This window comes from Netta rufina (assembly GCF_964035555.1).
Source record: "Netta rufina genome assembly, chromosome: 15".
Lineage (NCBI taxonomy): Eukaryota > Metazoa > Chordata > Aves > Anseriformes > Anatidae > Netta > Netta rufina.
This window is the reverse complement of record NC_140138.1, coordinates 14,473,127-14,490,353: the sequence shown is the minus strand read 5'-3', so window position 1 is coordinate 14,490,353 and position 17,227 is coordinate 14,473,127. Positions and strand designations below refer to the sequence as shown.

The 17,227-nt window shown below is 48.9% G+C and overlaps 1 protein-coding gene across 5 annotated transcripts in view; it reads left to right on the top strand.

The window, feature by feature from the left end:
* The window catches only part of TNRC18 (trinucleotide repeat containing 18), a 52,174-nt gene that overhangs the window by 29,673 nt on the left and 5,274 nt on the right, over nucleotides 1–17,227 (top strand). For 3 of the 5 annotated variants that reach the window (XM_084295957.1, XM_084295955.1, XM_084295953.1), the window contains 11 exons: nucleotides 316–679; nucleotides 3,269–3,544; nucleotides 10,641–10,880; nucleotides 12,462–12,904; nucleotides 13,233–13,391; nucleotides 14,170–14,311; nucleotides 14,745–14,862; nucleotides 15,135–15,210; nucleotides 15,541–15,649; nucleotides 16,567–16,683; nucleotides 16,962–17,126. In XM_084295957.1, the coding sequence (XP_084152083.1) occupies nucleotides 316–679; nucleotides 3,269–3,544; nucleotides 10,641–10,880; nucleotides 12,462–12,904; nucleotides 13,233–13,391; nucleotides 14,170–14,311; nucleotides 14,745–14,862; nucleotides 15,135–15,210; nucleotides 15,541–15,649; nucleotides 16,567–16,683; nucleotides 16,962–17,126 (2,209 nt within the window). The remainder of the gene's footprint in view (nucleotides 1–315; nucleotides 680–3,268; nucleotides 3,545–10,640; nucleotides 10,881–12,461; nucleotides 12,905–13,232; nucleotides 13,392–14,169; nucleotides 14,312–14,744; nucleotides 14,863–15,134; nucleotides 15,211–15,540; nucleotides 15,650–16,566; nucleotides 16,684–16,961; nucleotides 17,127–17,227) is intronic. The other 2 variants (XM_084295956.1, XM_084295954.1) reach the window with 1 other exon arrangement.

Below are 17,227 nucleotides of genomic sequence, written 5' to 3'. Positions count from 1 at the left end.
CTAAAAAACAGGAGGTGAGAAGAAGAGAACTCAAAATCATGTTGATTTGTGAATATGTTTATTTTGGAAGAAATTTCAGTTTTTTTCTGAGTTAATCTTGAGATTCTGCACTATTCAATAATAGTGAAGCTGTACCTTTTGCTATTTCTCCCTGGCACTGTGATGGGCTAGGGCAACTGGAAATTAAGATTTTCCTTTTGAGGCATTGTTAATTGGCAAGCACAAGAGACCGAAATGAGGGCTAGTTAAAAACCCTGGGGTCTGCCACGCTACCTGCTCTGTGTTAACTTGTGTCCCTTCCTTTCACCTTGACAGTTAAAGCTTAAGAAAAAGAAGGTACCATCAGATCAGGAGCAGCTAGCCAGCAAGCTTGACAAGGCCCTGTCGCTCACCAAACAAGACAAGCTCAAATCCCCCTTCAAGTTTGCTGACAGCTCTGGGGGGAAGCTGAAAAGTGGTGGAGGTGGCAGCAGGTACCTGCCGCCTCACGAGGCTCTGCCAAGTAAGGAGGAGAAGAAGAGCCTGGCCAAGAACCTGGGCCTGTCATTGAAAACCGCCAAGGAAGGTAAAAACAAAGTGGCTGCCAAAATGAAGAAGATGGAGGTGGGGTTAAAAGTGAAAAATCAGCTCAAGGTTTCCCATTCACCAGCAATATCTGAAGTTAGCAGCTACTCCTATAGTAAGTAATCCTTCGTTTGTCTCTTCTTATGGCGTAATCTGTTGTGGGAGCTTGTGGTGGGGGTTTGTGGCCTCTTGGTAGTGGTCTTGGTTGGAGCTGGGTGTGATTTTGCTCACAGGTGAAAGGTGACCTACACCTTGGTTAATTAATGCTACGGTGTCTTTGGGGTGAGCAAGAGATGTCCCCCTGACTCGCCATCCAAGAGGTGGCAGACATCACTGCATCTCTTCCTGGCCTGTGTTGTTCTGAATATCAGTGGGGAAGGAAGTCATAAACTTATGTCCTTGCTTTCAGTGGGAGTAGACACTCTCCATCTACCTGTCAGATGAGTACTCACAATCTCTCCTCTCAGGAGGTGGTTAGCAGTTCACTTTAGAGGCCCTCGGTGACTTGGGTAGGATTATACTGTGCAGGTAGCTAGAGAACTCAAAACTTGCTGGGGGAACTGGTGTTTGTAAGCATCCTGCTGCCTTTTCCCAGTGCCATGGCTCGGTTCCTGGCTGGCTGTGCGTAGCCCTCCCATTTGTCTCGTCAGGGTTCGTCTCCACCCTGGCATCCCGTGTGTTATGATGCACCGAAAGTACACCCAAGGCAAAGGTTCCTTGAAGTGAGCAGACACTGTTACAGAAGGAAAAATCTGTAAAATTTCAGGTAGCATCGGGAAGGTCATAGGACCAGGCGTAGAAGAGTCTTTAACAGCTCAGGCAGACACCAGGGCAGAGAGCATGTGAAGGACTTGGAGTTTATGGTCTGTGGCCTGGTTGTTTAATTGTCTTAGCTCGCTTACATATGTATCTTTTTCCTTTGCTTGCAGCTATTTAAACCCCATGTTAAAACTCTTATGGGGTATTCATATGCATAACAAATGTATGTGGCAGTGCAAGACCAGTTTAGCAATTTCACTAATGGGGAAGATGATGAGCTAGTGATTCTCCAACCGAATAAATGTTTGGCATGAAATCAACCATTTACGTGGTAAAATAGGAGCCATTGTGTCCGCTGAACTTGAACACAGCCTTTGGCTGGTTGTGCTGTACAAACCGCCCAGCAGTGCCGCTTTTGTGCACTTTGCTTCCAGAAACAGACCCAAGGCTCCTCAACTGGGAGCTCTGGAGATAATGGGGAGGTAAGTGGGGCAGCACAGACCCTTGCTGGCAGAAGGAGCTTTCATAGTGTCCTTGCACTTGGTGCTGTGGTTTCAAGATCAAAAACTCCTTCCCAGACCTAAGGGGGCTGCAGTCTGAGTCCTCTTCTCTGCAGTAAGTCTTCTGGTGTAGGATTGTGCCCCTGTTGCCACATGAATCTCAGAGCAGAGGATTATTGTTACTGAGGAACCGACTCAGGAATGGCTCAGCTTTGATACGCTGTTTTTCAGCTGTGTGCAGGTTCAGGGAAAAGGGCCTTAGGCTGTCATTTGGTCACTCAAGCGTGATGGATTTGGGAAGGCAGGGCGAGCATATGGCAGCACCTCCCGTGTCTGGTGGGCTGCTCTTGTGGAGGAGAATGGGACTGGTGCCAAATGCTTGTGTCTCCCAACCTCGTGATTTTCTAGCTGGAGTCCTGAAAACCTTGGGCGTAGATCCAACAGGCGAGATGAGTATCCCATTCCTGCACATTTTAATGGAAGTTAGACTCACGGAATCTTTTGTGTATTTGGGCTTTGAACCTTCTAAATTGCCACCCCTCATTCTTTCCTCTCCACATCCAACACGACAGGGGTGGGAGTGATATGCAATCAGGGCTGATACTGGAGAACATCTGCTGCTGCTCCCAGGCTGGAACAGTCTGTGTCCATAACACCAAGTCGGTGTGTTTGTGAGTCGGGATGTGACCGTTCCTACCTGCTTCTGTTGTATCCAGGGGCACCAAATGTTTTTGTTGCACTCATCAGGTTCTGGAAAGGGACGGTTGGATAACATCTCACTGCCTGCAGAGCAGGACAGCTGAATAAAGTTGGGGTTTGTGAATCAGGGAGTCTCGATCCCTGCTGTGTTTTGATGTACTTTATGCTGCATGCTGCTGAGTGTCTGGGGTGGCAGGTTCGGAGTTAGACCCGATGCCGCTTAGCAGCTGGGCTTGCTCTGGCTGCCTCTGTCAGAAACCCTCCGGGAGAGTCAGTTTATGTAGAAAACTGAATTAGGTCCATTAGGATTTAGGTCAGAGGATGGAGCATAACCATGGTTGAGACTGATTCAGTTTGAGCCCAGTTATTGGTTGGCATCACTGCACCTTTGGTGCGCATTTCATGATGGAAGCATCTACCTTGGTTTTCTTCTGAGCTGAAAACATTTCTGACATAAGGGAGAAAAAGAGGTCATTTGGCCTAGATGGAGAGTGTTTATTTGTAACTGAAAGAAGGAAATACATATTTGTGTTTTTCGGCTCCAGCTTGCTGAACCTGAGACTTGTGATGGAGGGTCTGACAGGGAGGACATGGCAGCACACAGTCCTTCATGCAGGCACTTTTCTTTTCTGGTGTAAAGCCTCTTCACGCAGAAATGCACCAAAACAGCCCTTTGCCCCCCTCAAAAAAACAAAACCCAACCCTGTTCTCTGAGGTAACGTTCTTCCCGCCTGCTTTGACCGCAGATACAGACTCGGAGGAGGAGGGATCCCTGAGGGACGAGTGGCCAGCACAGCCCCCATCCGCCCCTAAACCGCGGCCACCCGGCCTCTACAGCACGGCGGCCAGGAAGGGTGGCCGGGCGGCCGGCGGCCCCAAGGCAGCCCCCCGCAGCACGGCGGCCGGGCGGCCGCTGAAGCCCAAGGTGGCGGTGGGTCGGAAGCAGCCCTTCTGCCTGCTGCTGCGGGAGGCCGAGGCAGGATCTTCCTTCAGCGACTCCTCGGAGGACTCGTTTGATCAAGGTTACTAGCATATAGCAAACGCAACCCCAAACGCACCCCTCCGCCATGCCTGCGGGAGAGTGGGCGGGTGGGGGGTGAGTAGGGGCCTGGCGGGCTGGGGTCAGCCATTTTGATGGTCGGAGCCAGGGCGGCCATCTTTGTTCTTGGCAGCGTAGCCTGCTTTATCAGCCCGACGTTTATTTTTTATCTTTTTGTACTTGTATCATTGTGATATTATTACTGGCTGGCTCTTTTAGAGCTTTTATATCAACTGGGTTTTAGTGTCCACCTCTCCCTGCTTTCCTGTTCCTTTCCTTCCCTTCAGTTTTTCCCTCACTTTCTTCCTTGCTGCCACCACCACCATTATATTATTATTATTATTATTACTATTATTATTATTATTTTATTTCTTGTTATTTTATTTTGGCATGGGCCTTGTAGCAGTTTGGAAGAAGCCTTTTTTATTTTTTTAGTTACTTTTTCATTTTCTTTTCTATTTTTTTTTTAATACCGGGATACTGTTGTGTGGCCGTGTGACTTGATGTTTGTACTGCAATTTGGTATACCAAGCTTTATTAAACATATCGAGTTCATTTTTAACTAAACCTGTGTACCTTGTCTCTCTTGCTGTGTCTCTTATCAGGCGATTAGGTTGCCGCTTCACTTCATCCTGCTCTGCATCCCCCTCCTGCTCCCACTCCCCATGAGTAGAACTGGAATTAACCTAGTCTGGGTACTCTCTATTATTCAAATATCCCTGCTAGCAATTGTCGCTCGCTGCCTTTGTCCAAATAAAGCCTAGGCCTCTCTCCCACCCCCCACCCCTTTAATTTCATTTTTATTTTGTTCATCTAAGTGTTTTTTTGTTGTTTGTTTTTTTCTTTTTTTTTTTTTTTTTTTTTCAACCTGTTTCCTCTTTTGATAGACTCTCTCAAGGCAGGCAGATAAACGTGAAGGAACTTGGTCTTTATTGCTGCTGCTGTGTGTAAGGTCCACATTATTTGAGAGCCAGAGATTTTTTTTCTCTTCACTTTTCAAAATGTATACGGCAAGTTTTTATGCCCCTTTTGGGTGGTAAATTTTTTCAGATGCCTGGACGTAACCCATAGTGCTCAAGGATGTGGCAATTACTGCATTAAACGTGAGTCTATGGTTTCCATCCCCCACCCTCACCCCAATATTTTTTTATTACAGCTTTTTTTTTTGTCAGCCTGTCATTAGTACTTCAGTGGGAAAGGAGATTACTTGAGACTTTTCCTCCAGAGACACAAGGGGTTTCTGTTTTAGAGCTCACTCATTAAATAATAATCATGGGGAAAGGTCATTTTAATGAGCCCTCGGCTCCCAAAAGAAAGTAGCTCGTCTGGGCTGAATGCTAAGCAAGAGCATCCCCAGTTGTTATCATTAAGTTACATGGCAGATCTGAATGTAGCACAGCAAAAGCCTTTTTAGTATTTCACACTGCTCAGACAGTTGTTAATTGAAAATGGGGCTGGATAGTTTTGCTTTGTTTTTGTTTTTCTTAGGTTTTGGTCTTAATCTCCTCCATGCACCTGTTTGTTTTTCCTTCCCTCCAAACCCATCCTCCAAAGAAAATTTAAGATAAAAAATCAAACACAGCAGAAAGATACAGAATGCTGATTTGGTTTGATTTGATTCTGGGCTGGACCCACCGATGCATCTAAAAGAAAAACAAAAAGAAATATGTTTCAAAGAAATTAGATTTATTCCTTAGAGAACCCAAAATGTTCTGGGGATAGTGGATTTCATGTAGTGGTGAGATTGCCACATTTCCACAAAGAATGTGTGTTAACTTCCGTTCAGCTTGATATCCCTTCCCTGCTCCTTTCTGCATCTTTTCTTTGTTTATTTTGCTACTGTTGGAAATTTTGAGTATATCAGTCCCTTTTAGGTGCTATGTTTTTGATTTTCTGGGGGGTTTGCTTTTTGGTTTTGCTCCAGGTAAGCAGATAGGTAACTCGTCCCTAATTGGCTTTGTCTATTTTTCAAATAACCTGTCTGCTTTTTTAAAAGAAAAAAACAAACAAAAACCTATCCCAATTTTATGGGATAAAGTCTTGGGAGGGGAGGGGATACGGGAGGAGGTTGGGGAATCTGGAACAAATGGGAAAATGCATTGTAAATCCTTCTGAGGTGTCATTTAATGGTGGGGAAACCAAAGATGCAAAACCTCCTGGGGTGGGAGGTGGGCGTGGAGAGGGAGGCCGGGAGGGATTATTGTTACAGTTTTGTTCTTTCTGCAAATGATTTTTATTTATTTATTTACTTTTGGTTTATAGTTCTTTTCTCAGAAGCATTACTTGAAGGGATATTTGGGTAATAGGGTTTCTAATGGCTTTCCCTGATACTAAACCAATTAATAACCTCAGCTTTTCTAGAAGTGCTCGCTTTCTCCTTGCAGCTGCTTGACCAACCCTTTCACCCCTGCCCCTATCCATGATGCTTTGAATGTCTGTGTCGGTCTCTTGCATTTGCTCTCACGCTGCACTAAAGAAGCAAAGTGGTTGGCTGGTTGTAGGGCAGACACTTCTCAGCGAGGGTCACTAGCCATGAACCTGAACCTTGACCATTGTTATGTAGGTAGGCAAAATAACTTTTCTTTATGTCATCTGTCAGCCTCAGATGTTTCGATGTTACCTCCGTGAATAATGACACGTAGTTCTTTGCATTCTCTCGGTTCTTTTAATTTTGAAGATGATTGCTGTCCACTTTTGACTTTCCTCTATCCATGAATAGTTTTGCATGGAAGATTTGCTTGAGTGTCTGTGTTTGAGGACTCCAGAACTGCTTCACTCTTTGCAGACTTCCTTTTGGGGAACCCCTTATCCCAGCAAAATGAAAGGATTTACAGACGGATCCAAGGTGGAGAAGCATTGCAAGGCTACGCTCTTAAAGGTTTCCGAGCCACAAAGCAGACTGTTTGGGTATTAGGGTGATGGATGGCTATGTCCCTGCCACTGTCTGTGTCAGATACAGGATTAGTAGCTGCAGGAGAACTTATTTTCGTCTGCTTTGAGATAGAAGAGGTAGGACACACTGCTTTCTTGCAGACCAAACACAGCCTTGCTGTGCTGGTAACGGACAGAGCTTGTGGTGTTTCATCCGGTGACCTTGGAGGGAAAACTGCTAGCTACGTAGGACCTTTGAAGGCTATCAGGATGGGTAACAAATGCCATGAACTTCCCAGGACCAAAGACCTACATTTCTTCCTCGTCCATGTCTATTTTCCTTAAGAAATTAGTACCTTTTTCCTGTCCCCTTTTCCTTGACCTGGAGGATGGTTTTTACCCCAGTGGACAAAACAGTGGGGGATACCTAATTTCGCCATACAGCCAAGCCCACGCAATAGTCGTAACGTTTTATCCTGTTTATAAGTACTTCTGGAGTCAGCAGCACAGCACGTATGGGGGGAAAAAAACCCTGCAAATTACGAGAATTGGTTTGCTTGACAAAATACAGTCTTAAATTGGGAATTCAAAAATAAGCAATCTCCAGAATCTGGACAGATCACACAAATCAGATGTCAAGGACCCAGTAGCTGTCTAAAGTCTGCCTGTACTTAGCCTGCTTTGTATGCTGTAGGCCTGCTTGGTGTTATAAAAAAAAATCATGCTATTTTTTTTACAATGTGAAATGACTCTTTTTAAGTGTGTGTTTTTACTCCCCTCCCCTTCCCCAACCTTCCCTCTTCATACCCTCCTCAGTCCGCCTTGTTTACATCAGTCTTTGAAAACCAAATTGCTTAACCAATTTCTGCTCATCTTCATTTATGCCTCTCCTACAGCAAAACGCCACGGTGGCTTAGCTGTTAAAAGCAGTGAGAAAGTTTAGCATTTTTAATTTGGTTTTGGTTCTGAATTTAATGCAGGTAAAATTTTTTGGAAAAAAAAAAGTCATCTTTGACTCCAGTTCATCTGGTTCCAATAGCATTTAAATATGTCTTTTGTTTGTTCTGGCTGTGGAATTGTGTGTGTGTGTGTGTGATTGCATGTGTGGGTATATACACGCATATACATGCTCTTAAAAATGTCAGAAAAGCCATCTTTAACCTCGAATATTTTTTCCTCACCTTGGCTTGGTGTTTACGGAATTATAGTTGGAAAAATGCTTTGGATTTTTTTTTTTGTCCCATTGTTTTTTTTCTTCTTGTTGGTTGTTTTTTTTTTTTTTTTTCAGGAGAAAGAATCGAGACTTAGGTTGTCTAAAACATCTCTGTATACTTCATTTTAAGCCTGGACATGGGTACAGGGAGAGTAAAACTCCAGCTTCAGGTTATACACGGGCATCGTGAGTCTTGCCAAGAGGCCATGCAGTTGGCCATAGTGAACCAGCAGCTTATTTGCCACCAGGAAGATAAATCTGGGGACTTAAGTTTAGAAGTGGATGGATTTGGAGAGAAGCCCCAAACGTGTGCTGGGTTTGTTTCATTCGGTGGTTTTCATCTCTTGGGAAATGAGGAGGAAGAGGAGCCGGGCTGCGCTGTGCATGCAGAGCAGAGCTAACGAGCTGCCCTCGCTGCGAGAGGTGGAGGAGGAGAGAGCTGTGGGTGCAGGCTGGGAATGTGTTAAAACGTTCTTTTTTTTTTTTTCAGGCTGAAAATTGAATCTCGTGCAGATAAAAATATAAGCGTTTTGGTAAAAATGCTGACGAGAGGCTATCTTGGGTTGTCTTTCCGTAGTGTGACACCGTGTGTGTGACGGAGGTTAGAATAACTGCCGGGTGCGTTATCGGATCGCACGTTTTCCGTGGCATGAGTAATAGCAGCTTTCATCGTGGCTTTTAAATCTTTTTCACCTTGGTGTGTTTGAAATACGGTAGCAGCTTGATACCCTCGTGTCTGCAGAGCCCGTGCTGGCTGCTGGGGAAGAGTCCTCAAGTGCTGAAGGAGAAGCGTGCTGCGTGGCGGTCGTGTGGGACAGGTCGGGGAGGGATTTTCCTGCAAAATTCCCCCATTTTCTGCCCGTTTTTCTACCCACCTGCCCAGGCGAGATGCCCTCTGCTCGGCCAGCACTTTAGGTCTAACACGAAGGGCTGGATGAGCTGATTTTTTATATTATTTTTTGATTTTGCTGAGAGTTACTGAATTTTGGAACCTAGTTAGCTGTGAGGAAGAGGTCTCAAATCCAGGGTGCTTGTTGGTGGGACTTGGGGCACCCCACTTTTGAGTGAAATAAAGCTGGTTTAGGAACTCGGGCATGGCTTTGCTGCTTCCAGGCAGGTGGCTTCTGCACCTCAGAATAGCCAAATTCATCTGAATATCTTTTATTTTTGGCAAACTGTGGTAGAAAAACAGCAGTTGCGCCCCCTTTTCTGTGAAGGGAAGGAGTCTGATCCTAATTTGCTGTGGATTGGGGTTTTTTAGCATGTGGTTTTTATGCGAGGAGCGTGGAGGGGTGTGGATGTCTCGGCATTTACCGCAGGGCTGTTGGTTTAGCAGCATTTTTATATCCAAAGGATCCAGTTTGAGCGACTGAGGCGGGGAGGGGATTTCTATGCAGTCAAGAATTAGTATTCCGTGACTATCTGATGGATGCTGTGCAGAAAAGCTCTCCTTGTATGAAGGAAAAAGAGAAAAAAAAAAAAAATAAGGCTGGCCATTACTTCATTTGATAAAATGCAAGGACGAGAGCGCTGCTTTCTGATGTTATTTCTAATGTCACGGAAAAATAAGCCAGAGTGGAAAACTGACGCTTGTGTTATTGTATTTTTTTTTAACAACCAAGTGTGGAGAACATTTTTATCTATCCCAGAGGGCATAAGTGAAAAGAAAAGGATTTTGGTGTTCATTCCAGCTCATTTTGAAGGGATCTGGTTTCTCATTTGGCCGGCTTTCAGACGCGGGGCCAGCGGCTGGCAGGGGAGGCTCAGGCGGGGAGAGCAGGGCTCCTGCTAGCGGTGGAAATCTTTCAGCAACCTCGGTGATCCTATTTTAAGCCCTCAATTTCAAGAGAGATGAAATCTGCCTTAGCAGAGCCACTTCTGACAGTTAAAACCCGAAATCTGTGTGTGTATATGCGCTCGTATATGCGTGCGTGTGTGTGTGCGTGTGGCGTACGTGCCTCGGTGTGGTGACTCGGGCTCGCCAGAGCTACCTGGATGAGGTGTCGTTAAAATTAATTGCCTTTGGGCTGATGAAGGGCTCTTGGGAGGTGCTGCCGGGAAGGGAGAGAGACCCCTCTCGGAGCATCTGCCCCCGAGTTCCTGCTGCGCACACCCTGTCAAGGAAAATCCCAGCCCTGTGCTCTGCGTGTGCCAGCAGAGGCAGGCTGCGAGGCTGCTTTCTTTGCCAGAATGACGCTGTGGGCAGCTCGTCCTGCCTTTCCCGAGCTGGGCTTCCCTAGCCTGAGCTGTAGAGAAGGAAGTGAAGGGCAGGGAGTTTTGAGGCAGAGCGTTCAAACACTCCTTGTTGCCATCTCCAACACAACTGCTGCAGCCCGCTCCTAGCAAACATCATTTTCGCCCTTTGTCTCTTCTCATCTGCAGATACAGTTTCCCTCCTCCTGCATTCCAAACCCATCGCTTTCAGATTATTACTTCCCTCCTCCCCCCCCCCCCCCCCCACTTTGCATTTTTGCCTCCTGCCCCTTCTCCTCTCCATGTCCTCCTCGCCTGCTGCCCTGGCGCAGGCTGGTCCCCGGTATTCCCCTCCCGTGCTGATCCCTGATTCTGATTGTGCTGACGGATTTTGTGCTGGAGGACGAGGTGGTGGGCGGGAGGGGAATCCCACAGCTCCCCGGCTGGGATTTTCGGAGGAGTTAAGCTTTTAATCCCTCCCGCGAGCTGTCAGGGAAGGGGTGCCTGGCTTCCTTTGCAAATCCCCGCCGGCGCCCTGCTCTTCCCTCCCTCGCCTCGGATGGGTCCTCGGGGCCATCCCGTGTTGCTGTGTCCTTCAAGGGGTGGTGGTAGGCAGGGTGATGCCAGCTGTCTGGCCACAGAGACGCGTGCGTGTCCATGGCCAGCATCTTCTGGCTCAGCTGCTGGGTGGCTCAGTGCTCCTTTAGGTGAGCACGGAGCGGCAGGAGAGGCTGGGGTGGAAATGCGGCTGGCGCACGGCTCCGTGAGGTTTGTAATGGGCTTCCTCTTTTCTGCGTGCTAGATTCCAGCTCCGAGGAGGAGGAAGAGGAGGATGAGGAGGAAGAGGAGGAAGCGGAGGACTATGGGACCGACGGCACCGACAGGCTGTCGTCGCCTGCCCTTGACGAGAGCGGCCTGGGCCTGCTAGCGAGGTTTGCTGCCAGCGCCATGCCCAGCCCCATCGTGCCCCCTCCACTTTCCATCATCCAGCTGGAGGCCAAGCAGAAGGCGAAGAAGAAGGAGGAGCGGCAGAGCCTGATGGGTGAGCTGCGTGCCTAGGGTTGGAGCCGTGGGGGCAAGGTGGAAGGTTCAGGAGGTCCCAGCGGTGCTGCAGAGAAGCAGATTGTTACCCAGCCACGTCTCGCCCTGTCCTTGCCTTTGGCTGCCTGGTTCTCATGCTAAAGGCAGGGACAGAGAAGCAGAGACACCCAAGCAGAAGAAAAACCTCTTCAATTAGCCCATGCCATCAGCTTCCCCATGGAAACCAGCCAGCCAGACTCAAAATGAGAGTTCCTTCCTCTGCTCACGTGTTTGCCATGCCAGCCCCTGTATCAGTTTCAGTGTTACAAGCAGTAGGAGTTTCATTTCTTCTCCTCCCCATGCCTGGCTGCACAAGTGCCCCTGGGTGACATCGTTCCCAGTCAGACAGATCTATACGGGCTCCATTTATAAATTCTCTATTAATATTTATTAAGTGATAATGGAATTTATAGCATGCTCCGGAATGGAAAATGATGTCTTCCTTGGGAGCCCAGCTTGTTTTAGCACCATTTCCATGCTATATTAGGCTTTTGCCAACTTGTTCCAACAGCCTCTGTGAAGAATTTATCGCCTTGTAACCTGCCCTCCTTGAAACTGGAAGCATCTAGAAATTGTCTCATGCGGCAGTGAGGGAGGAGCACGGGCGTTGTGATTTCCAATGGGTTTTTCATCTCGAACGTTGCCAGCTTTGATTTTGACAGGCTTGCTCTTCCCCTGTTCGTGCTGGGGGCTGTCTCAGGGGAAGAGGTTTGGGTGGAAGAGGAGAGCAGGTTCCTGCAGGTTGAATTTCTGAAAGAAGATGCTTTCCCTCCATGCTCGTGCCTCGTACGTTTTCTTTTACCCACGACTGTTGTTCAGTTGTGGCTGTCCTTTCCCAAGGGTCTGCTGCAAGCACAGATTATCGTAACAGGGGCTGTTCACTGTGGGGCTTGAGGAGAATTTCTGCCAACCTTCCTGGCGTGAAGCGAGGCCTGATTTCAGACCGTATTGGTCTAAAGGCAAAGTCACAGAGATGTGCAGGTGCTGCCTCAGTTTCCCTTCTGCCCTTGAAGGCCTGTGATTTTGCTCTCCTTTATCAGGTTCTGGAACACCTTGGTGTCATTAGAATATTTCAGGGTGCTGGGTACTTCTGTGCCTGTAATGCAGAGCAACACGAGGGGATTTCCATCTGCCACAGACAAAAGACCATTTATGTTTCTTGACTTTAAGATAATTAGTTGAGCCAATAAATAAGCGTGGTGATGTCTCTTGGCCAATGGGAGAAAATAAGCTTGAAATCTGAGTTTGTTCAATTCATTAAGGAGCTTGTTCTCCAGAAACAAATGTGAGGCTGGAGAGGGCTGCACCCAGAAGGGTCGGAAAGCTCAGTCTGTGGGGTTTGTGCTCTGCTTCAGCCAAGCAACTGCTTCTTGTGGAGGGCTGGGGGATCTTTGCCTTAGGGATGGTGGGGTTTGAAAAGGGGACACCAGGGCTGTGTGGAACAGGCATGACATCTCCCGTGGAGCCCAAAAGCTTCCAGCAGGATGTGGCCTCTCTGGGCTGAGCCAGGGCTTTGACTGATGGTTGAATCCTTTGCACCTAGGGACGGAGTTCGAATACACCGACTCGGAGAGTGAGATCAAGATCAGGAAGAAGTCACCCTCAGGGCTGCTGCGGGGGAAGAAGGGGCCGCTGGAGGCAAACAGCATCCCACCAAGCCAGACTCCGAGCAGCCTCGACCCCGGATCTGGAAGCTCTGACAAGTCCAAGCTTGGGGCTGAGAAAGGCCGCAAGCTGAAGAAATTCAAGTCCCCCAAGGACCTGAGCTTTGAGTTTGGGCTGGAGGCCAGCGACGATGACCTGTGGAACCGGCGCCGGAGCGAGAGGATCTTCCTCCACGATGCCACCACGTCCTCGGCCTTGCTGACCCCCACGGCTCCTGTCAGCTCCACTCCGGTCTCCAAGCCCGGGCGCTGTGGGAAGGGGGCCCCCATGAGCCCTAAAAAGGAGGGCAGCAAGGGGAAGGACAGGAAGGAGCTGAACAAGGTGAGGAACATGCTGACAGCATCGGTGTGGGAGCTGAGGGCAAAAGGAGCATGATTAACTCTGCTAGGAGAGAGCAGGGGGGGGTCAGTCCCATCTCAGTGGTTGCTCAAATGCTGTCTGACTGCCCCTTGTCCCCTGTGCCATATTCATGGTGCCTTCTGAGGGCTGTCCCTGGCTGGCAGTGGCAGTCATGTCCTATTTGTTGACTCCTCCTTTGAGCTGAAGGCTTGGCTGCCACCCTACCTGAGCATAACCTGCTTTGCTCTACCTTTCTTCTATGGGCCTGGATCTTTATCAATGGGAGTGTTTACTTTTTTTTTTCCTTTAGCAGCGGAAGAAAGGTAAAGAAGCACCCTGCTGCTCCTCGTCCATGTCTCCTCCTGGCATCCCTAGCTCCCCATCTGATGTTCGGGTCAGCCTGGCAAATGCCTTGGGCTCCACCAAGAAGAGCAAAGCCAAGGTGAAAGCCAAGGAGGTCAAAAAAGAGGTGAGAGGCTGGTCCTAGACTATCTGAGCTGGAGAGCGATTGGCAGAGCCCTGCTCTTTTTCTGGAGTGTGAGGGAGGGAAAACACAGAACGCAGCTACATGTATGTTTGGTGTGTCACAGGCAAAATCTGAGAAGCCTGAATTCCCAGGAAGGCTAGCAGGTAGTACGTGCTGCTACCATCTGCTGTTCATTTGAATTCATGCCTCAAATTAATGAGCAGGCAGGATTTCTCTCCAAGGCATGGAGTTGGTGGTGGAGGGAGAGCCTAGCCAGGTCACCACTGTTTTCTGCTCAATGTAGCCTGTCTTCTCTCGTAATACACATTTCTATGTCTTTTCACCTGATTTCTGAGTGTAATGCTTCTGGTCTGTGTGTAACAGCAAGAAACAGATCGTGGGGCTTTGAGAAGAAAAAGGAGCAGTGTCTGCTGCCTGTTCAGTCAAGACAGGCTCTCAGGAGCGCTGTGCAGAGCAGTGCTAGAGCTGTTTGCTCTTAGCATCTCTCCTAGCCTCCAGGAGTGAGATGTGGCTAGGATGCGCAAAACAGCTTTTGCTCAGCTGTTGGTGACACTCAGCAATGAGGCTGGTAAAACAAGGATCTTTTTTTCAGCCAAAAAGCAATTTTGGTTACACCCACTTAACTCTGTGATTAACACTGCTGAGGATGGAGACGAGTTTGTCCCGATATCCTCAGGTTGTTTGTTGCTGGAGGAAGGTGAGCTGGGATCAGACTGTCGCCTGTTGGCATCCAGCTGACGTGCTGCTTGCTCTCCTACAGAACCGAGGGAAAGGAGGAGCTGTCAGCAAGCTCATGGAGAGCATGGCAGCAGAGGAGGATTTTGAACCCAACCAAGACAGCAGCTTCTCCGAGGATGAGAACATCCCATTGAGCATGCTGGTTGAGAGGCCACCCACACCAGGTGAGGGCAAGAGGGGCTGGGAGGGCTAATTGTGCGTGTAGAGTACCTGGATAAGTTTCCCAAGGCTGCTTTGGAGAGCTTTCACACGTTCCTTGTCCAAAGCCATGAGTCCTTGTGGTGGAGATACCACTTCTCCAGTCAATTTGGCTTGCCAAACACCAGCCTGATCGGAGTGGCCAACTCTGTTTGACATCCAGACAAAGCCCAGTCACTGAGCAGCCCTGTTTTCATTTACTGACATATTATTAGCGGGAAGGGTGCCTTTTTCTCTCCAAGTATTTGGCCAGAGAGAGAGAGAGCCCTTTCTGCAGGCTACTTGCTGGCCCTTTACTAGGGAAGGTCATTCTGGGACTATGAGATTTCTCTCTGCCCTTGCAGTCTGTTTTTCATGTATGGTGCTCTCTAATCCCTACCTTGCTTCAACGCCTCACAGCTCCCCGCTCCTGCATAATTGACAAGGATGAGCTGAAAGATGGCCTGCGTGTCCTCATCCCCATGGATGACAAGCTGCTCTATGCCGGCCATGTCAAGACAGTGCATTCACCTGACATGTGAGTTGTGGGGCTGCTGAATCTGCCCAGGCTCTGCTAGAGAATGGGGTTGTGGCTGGTGCAGGAATGGATTTGGGGGCTTTGTAGGGCTGTCTGGAGAGAGACTAACAGAGTCTGGCAGGGAGGGAAGTGTTTTATCAGTGCTGAGGAAAATCTAATGACCCCTTGTTGAATGCACTAAGCTAAACTGGTGGTAGGGCTCAGAGGGAAATGTTACCCCATCCAGGTGATCTGTTCCATGTGCAGTGTCTGACTGGGCCTTTGTGTTTCAGATACCGTGTGGTAGTGGAAGGTGAGAGGGGAAACCGACCCCACATCTACTGCCTGGAGCAGCTCTTGCAGGAAGCGGTATGTGAGGCCAGCGGGTGCCTGTCCTTGGGGCCGGGGCCCTGTTTTGGAATGGATTAGGCTAACTGAGAGTTCCTCCCTATCTGGGGCTGCAGGGGTGCCCTGTTCCTGTCCCCATGGACAGTCTGGGCAGAGCTCCCCTTGGTGTGGAGCTCCCTGCTAGCAGGGGTAGTCCTTCATGCTGTCTTGTGAGCAGACACGAGGCCATTTCCCAGCAGGGAAACCATCCCTTGTCTTCTCCAGAGCTGCTTTGCTACATGCCCAGTGTGCTAGGATGGTCTGTGCTGGTGCCAGGAGCCTCAGTAATCGCCTCCCTTTTGCCCCGAGCAGATCATTGATGTGAAACCACCCTCAGTGCGATTCCTGCCCGAGGGCACGAGGATTGCAGCCTACTGGAGCCAGCAGTACCGCTGCCTCTACCCAGGGACAGTTGTCCGAGGTAAGGCCGCCCTGGCTGCACTGTGAGCCAGGAACGTTGTGGTCCTGCATGCCCTTAGGGACGTCAGGCTTGTCTGGGATGGCCCTGAGGGCTGCTGTGAGTGTTTGGAGGTCAGAGGCTCACCCATTCCTCCAGGTCATGCCCAGCTCAGTGAGGGTGCTGGTGTAGTAACAACCTGTGGTCCAGGAGCCATGCTCTGGTAGGAGGAGGTCTGAGTGATCGAGGAGCTTAAAATACCAGGGAAATTTGACACATTCCAAAAAGCAAGAATTCACTGCAGCCCAGGCACCAGTGATTTTTGAGGTTGCGGAGGTTTTTGTATCATCTACTCACAGCTCTGCCTCTGACACATTGCCTCCCAATGTCTCCCCCATCTGGCCTCATGAAAAAGCCAGTGAAGAGCCCTGGCCAATTGTGCCATGACCGGCCTTGCTTTGGGCTCTCGGTCACACTGTATATAAAGAAAGAATTGCTTAAAATATATAGAGTGGTGATGCTGATGTAGGGAGAAGGAAGGTGAAAAACAGGAGCTCGTGATTGCTGAGAGTAGTTAAAAAATGCAGGTCAAAAAAAAATGTACTTCAGTGAAAAAAGAAAAGTGAATCTGCAGGAATACAGGGAAGTAGTGACACGAGGTGGGAAGTCAAACTGGAATGGTTATTACATGTCATAGCAGAGCTGTTGATGGAGAAATTGAGGAATTTTGCACTGGGTGGGCTGGTTTAGTATTATCAGGGATTTTTCATTGTTGACTGAACCTTCTGTGCTCTCCTGCATAGCCATGTAGGAAAGGTGGGGGTGGGATGTTTTGGAGTTTGTGCAGGATCCCTCTATTCCCCTGTGTTCCTGCTTCCCTGACAAGTGGTTTGTACTCTTAAGTTTGTCAGTAACACCTTCTTCTGCTCCCTAACCTGCAGGAACCCTGGATCTGGAGGAAGATGGTGATCTCATCACAGTGGAGTTTGATGATGGGGACACCGGGCGCATCCCACTGTCTCACATTCGGCTTCTCCCACCTGACTACAAGATCCAATGTGAGTCTGACTGCTCAGTTTCTTGCACGATACTTCCCTCTCCCAGGGGTAGGGAGTTTGGAGCCACCGTCCTCTTAGATTTTGGGGTTAATTCACAGACTTCCAATCACAAAGGTTGCGCCATCAATTATGGACACACAAACGTGGGGTGGGGCACAACCCCTTGGGGAAAAAGGCCCAATCCCTGTTGGAGAATTGTTAGAGACAAGTTCCCTGTATCTCATCTCTGTTGTACGTGTTGTTTCACTGCTTTTGATCATCTCTTTGACCCGTTCCAGGTGCTGAGCCTTCCCCGGCCCTTTTGGTACCCAGCACCAAGCGCCGCAGCCGTAAATCCAGCAAAGATGCTGGAGAAGGAAAAGAGGGGGCTACACTGGGGTCAGAGGAACCCGTGTCAAAGGGCAAAGGGCGAGGGAGGAAGCCGACCGTCAAGGCGAAAGCTGGTAGGTTGTCATCTCTGCCAGCCCTGGAGCTGAGAGGCCTTGCACAGATCCCCACCACTCTCCCCAAGTTAGGGCAGTTGCCTGGGGCAAGGTTTGGAGGG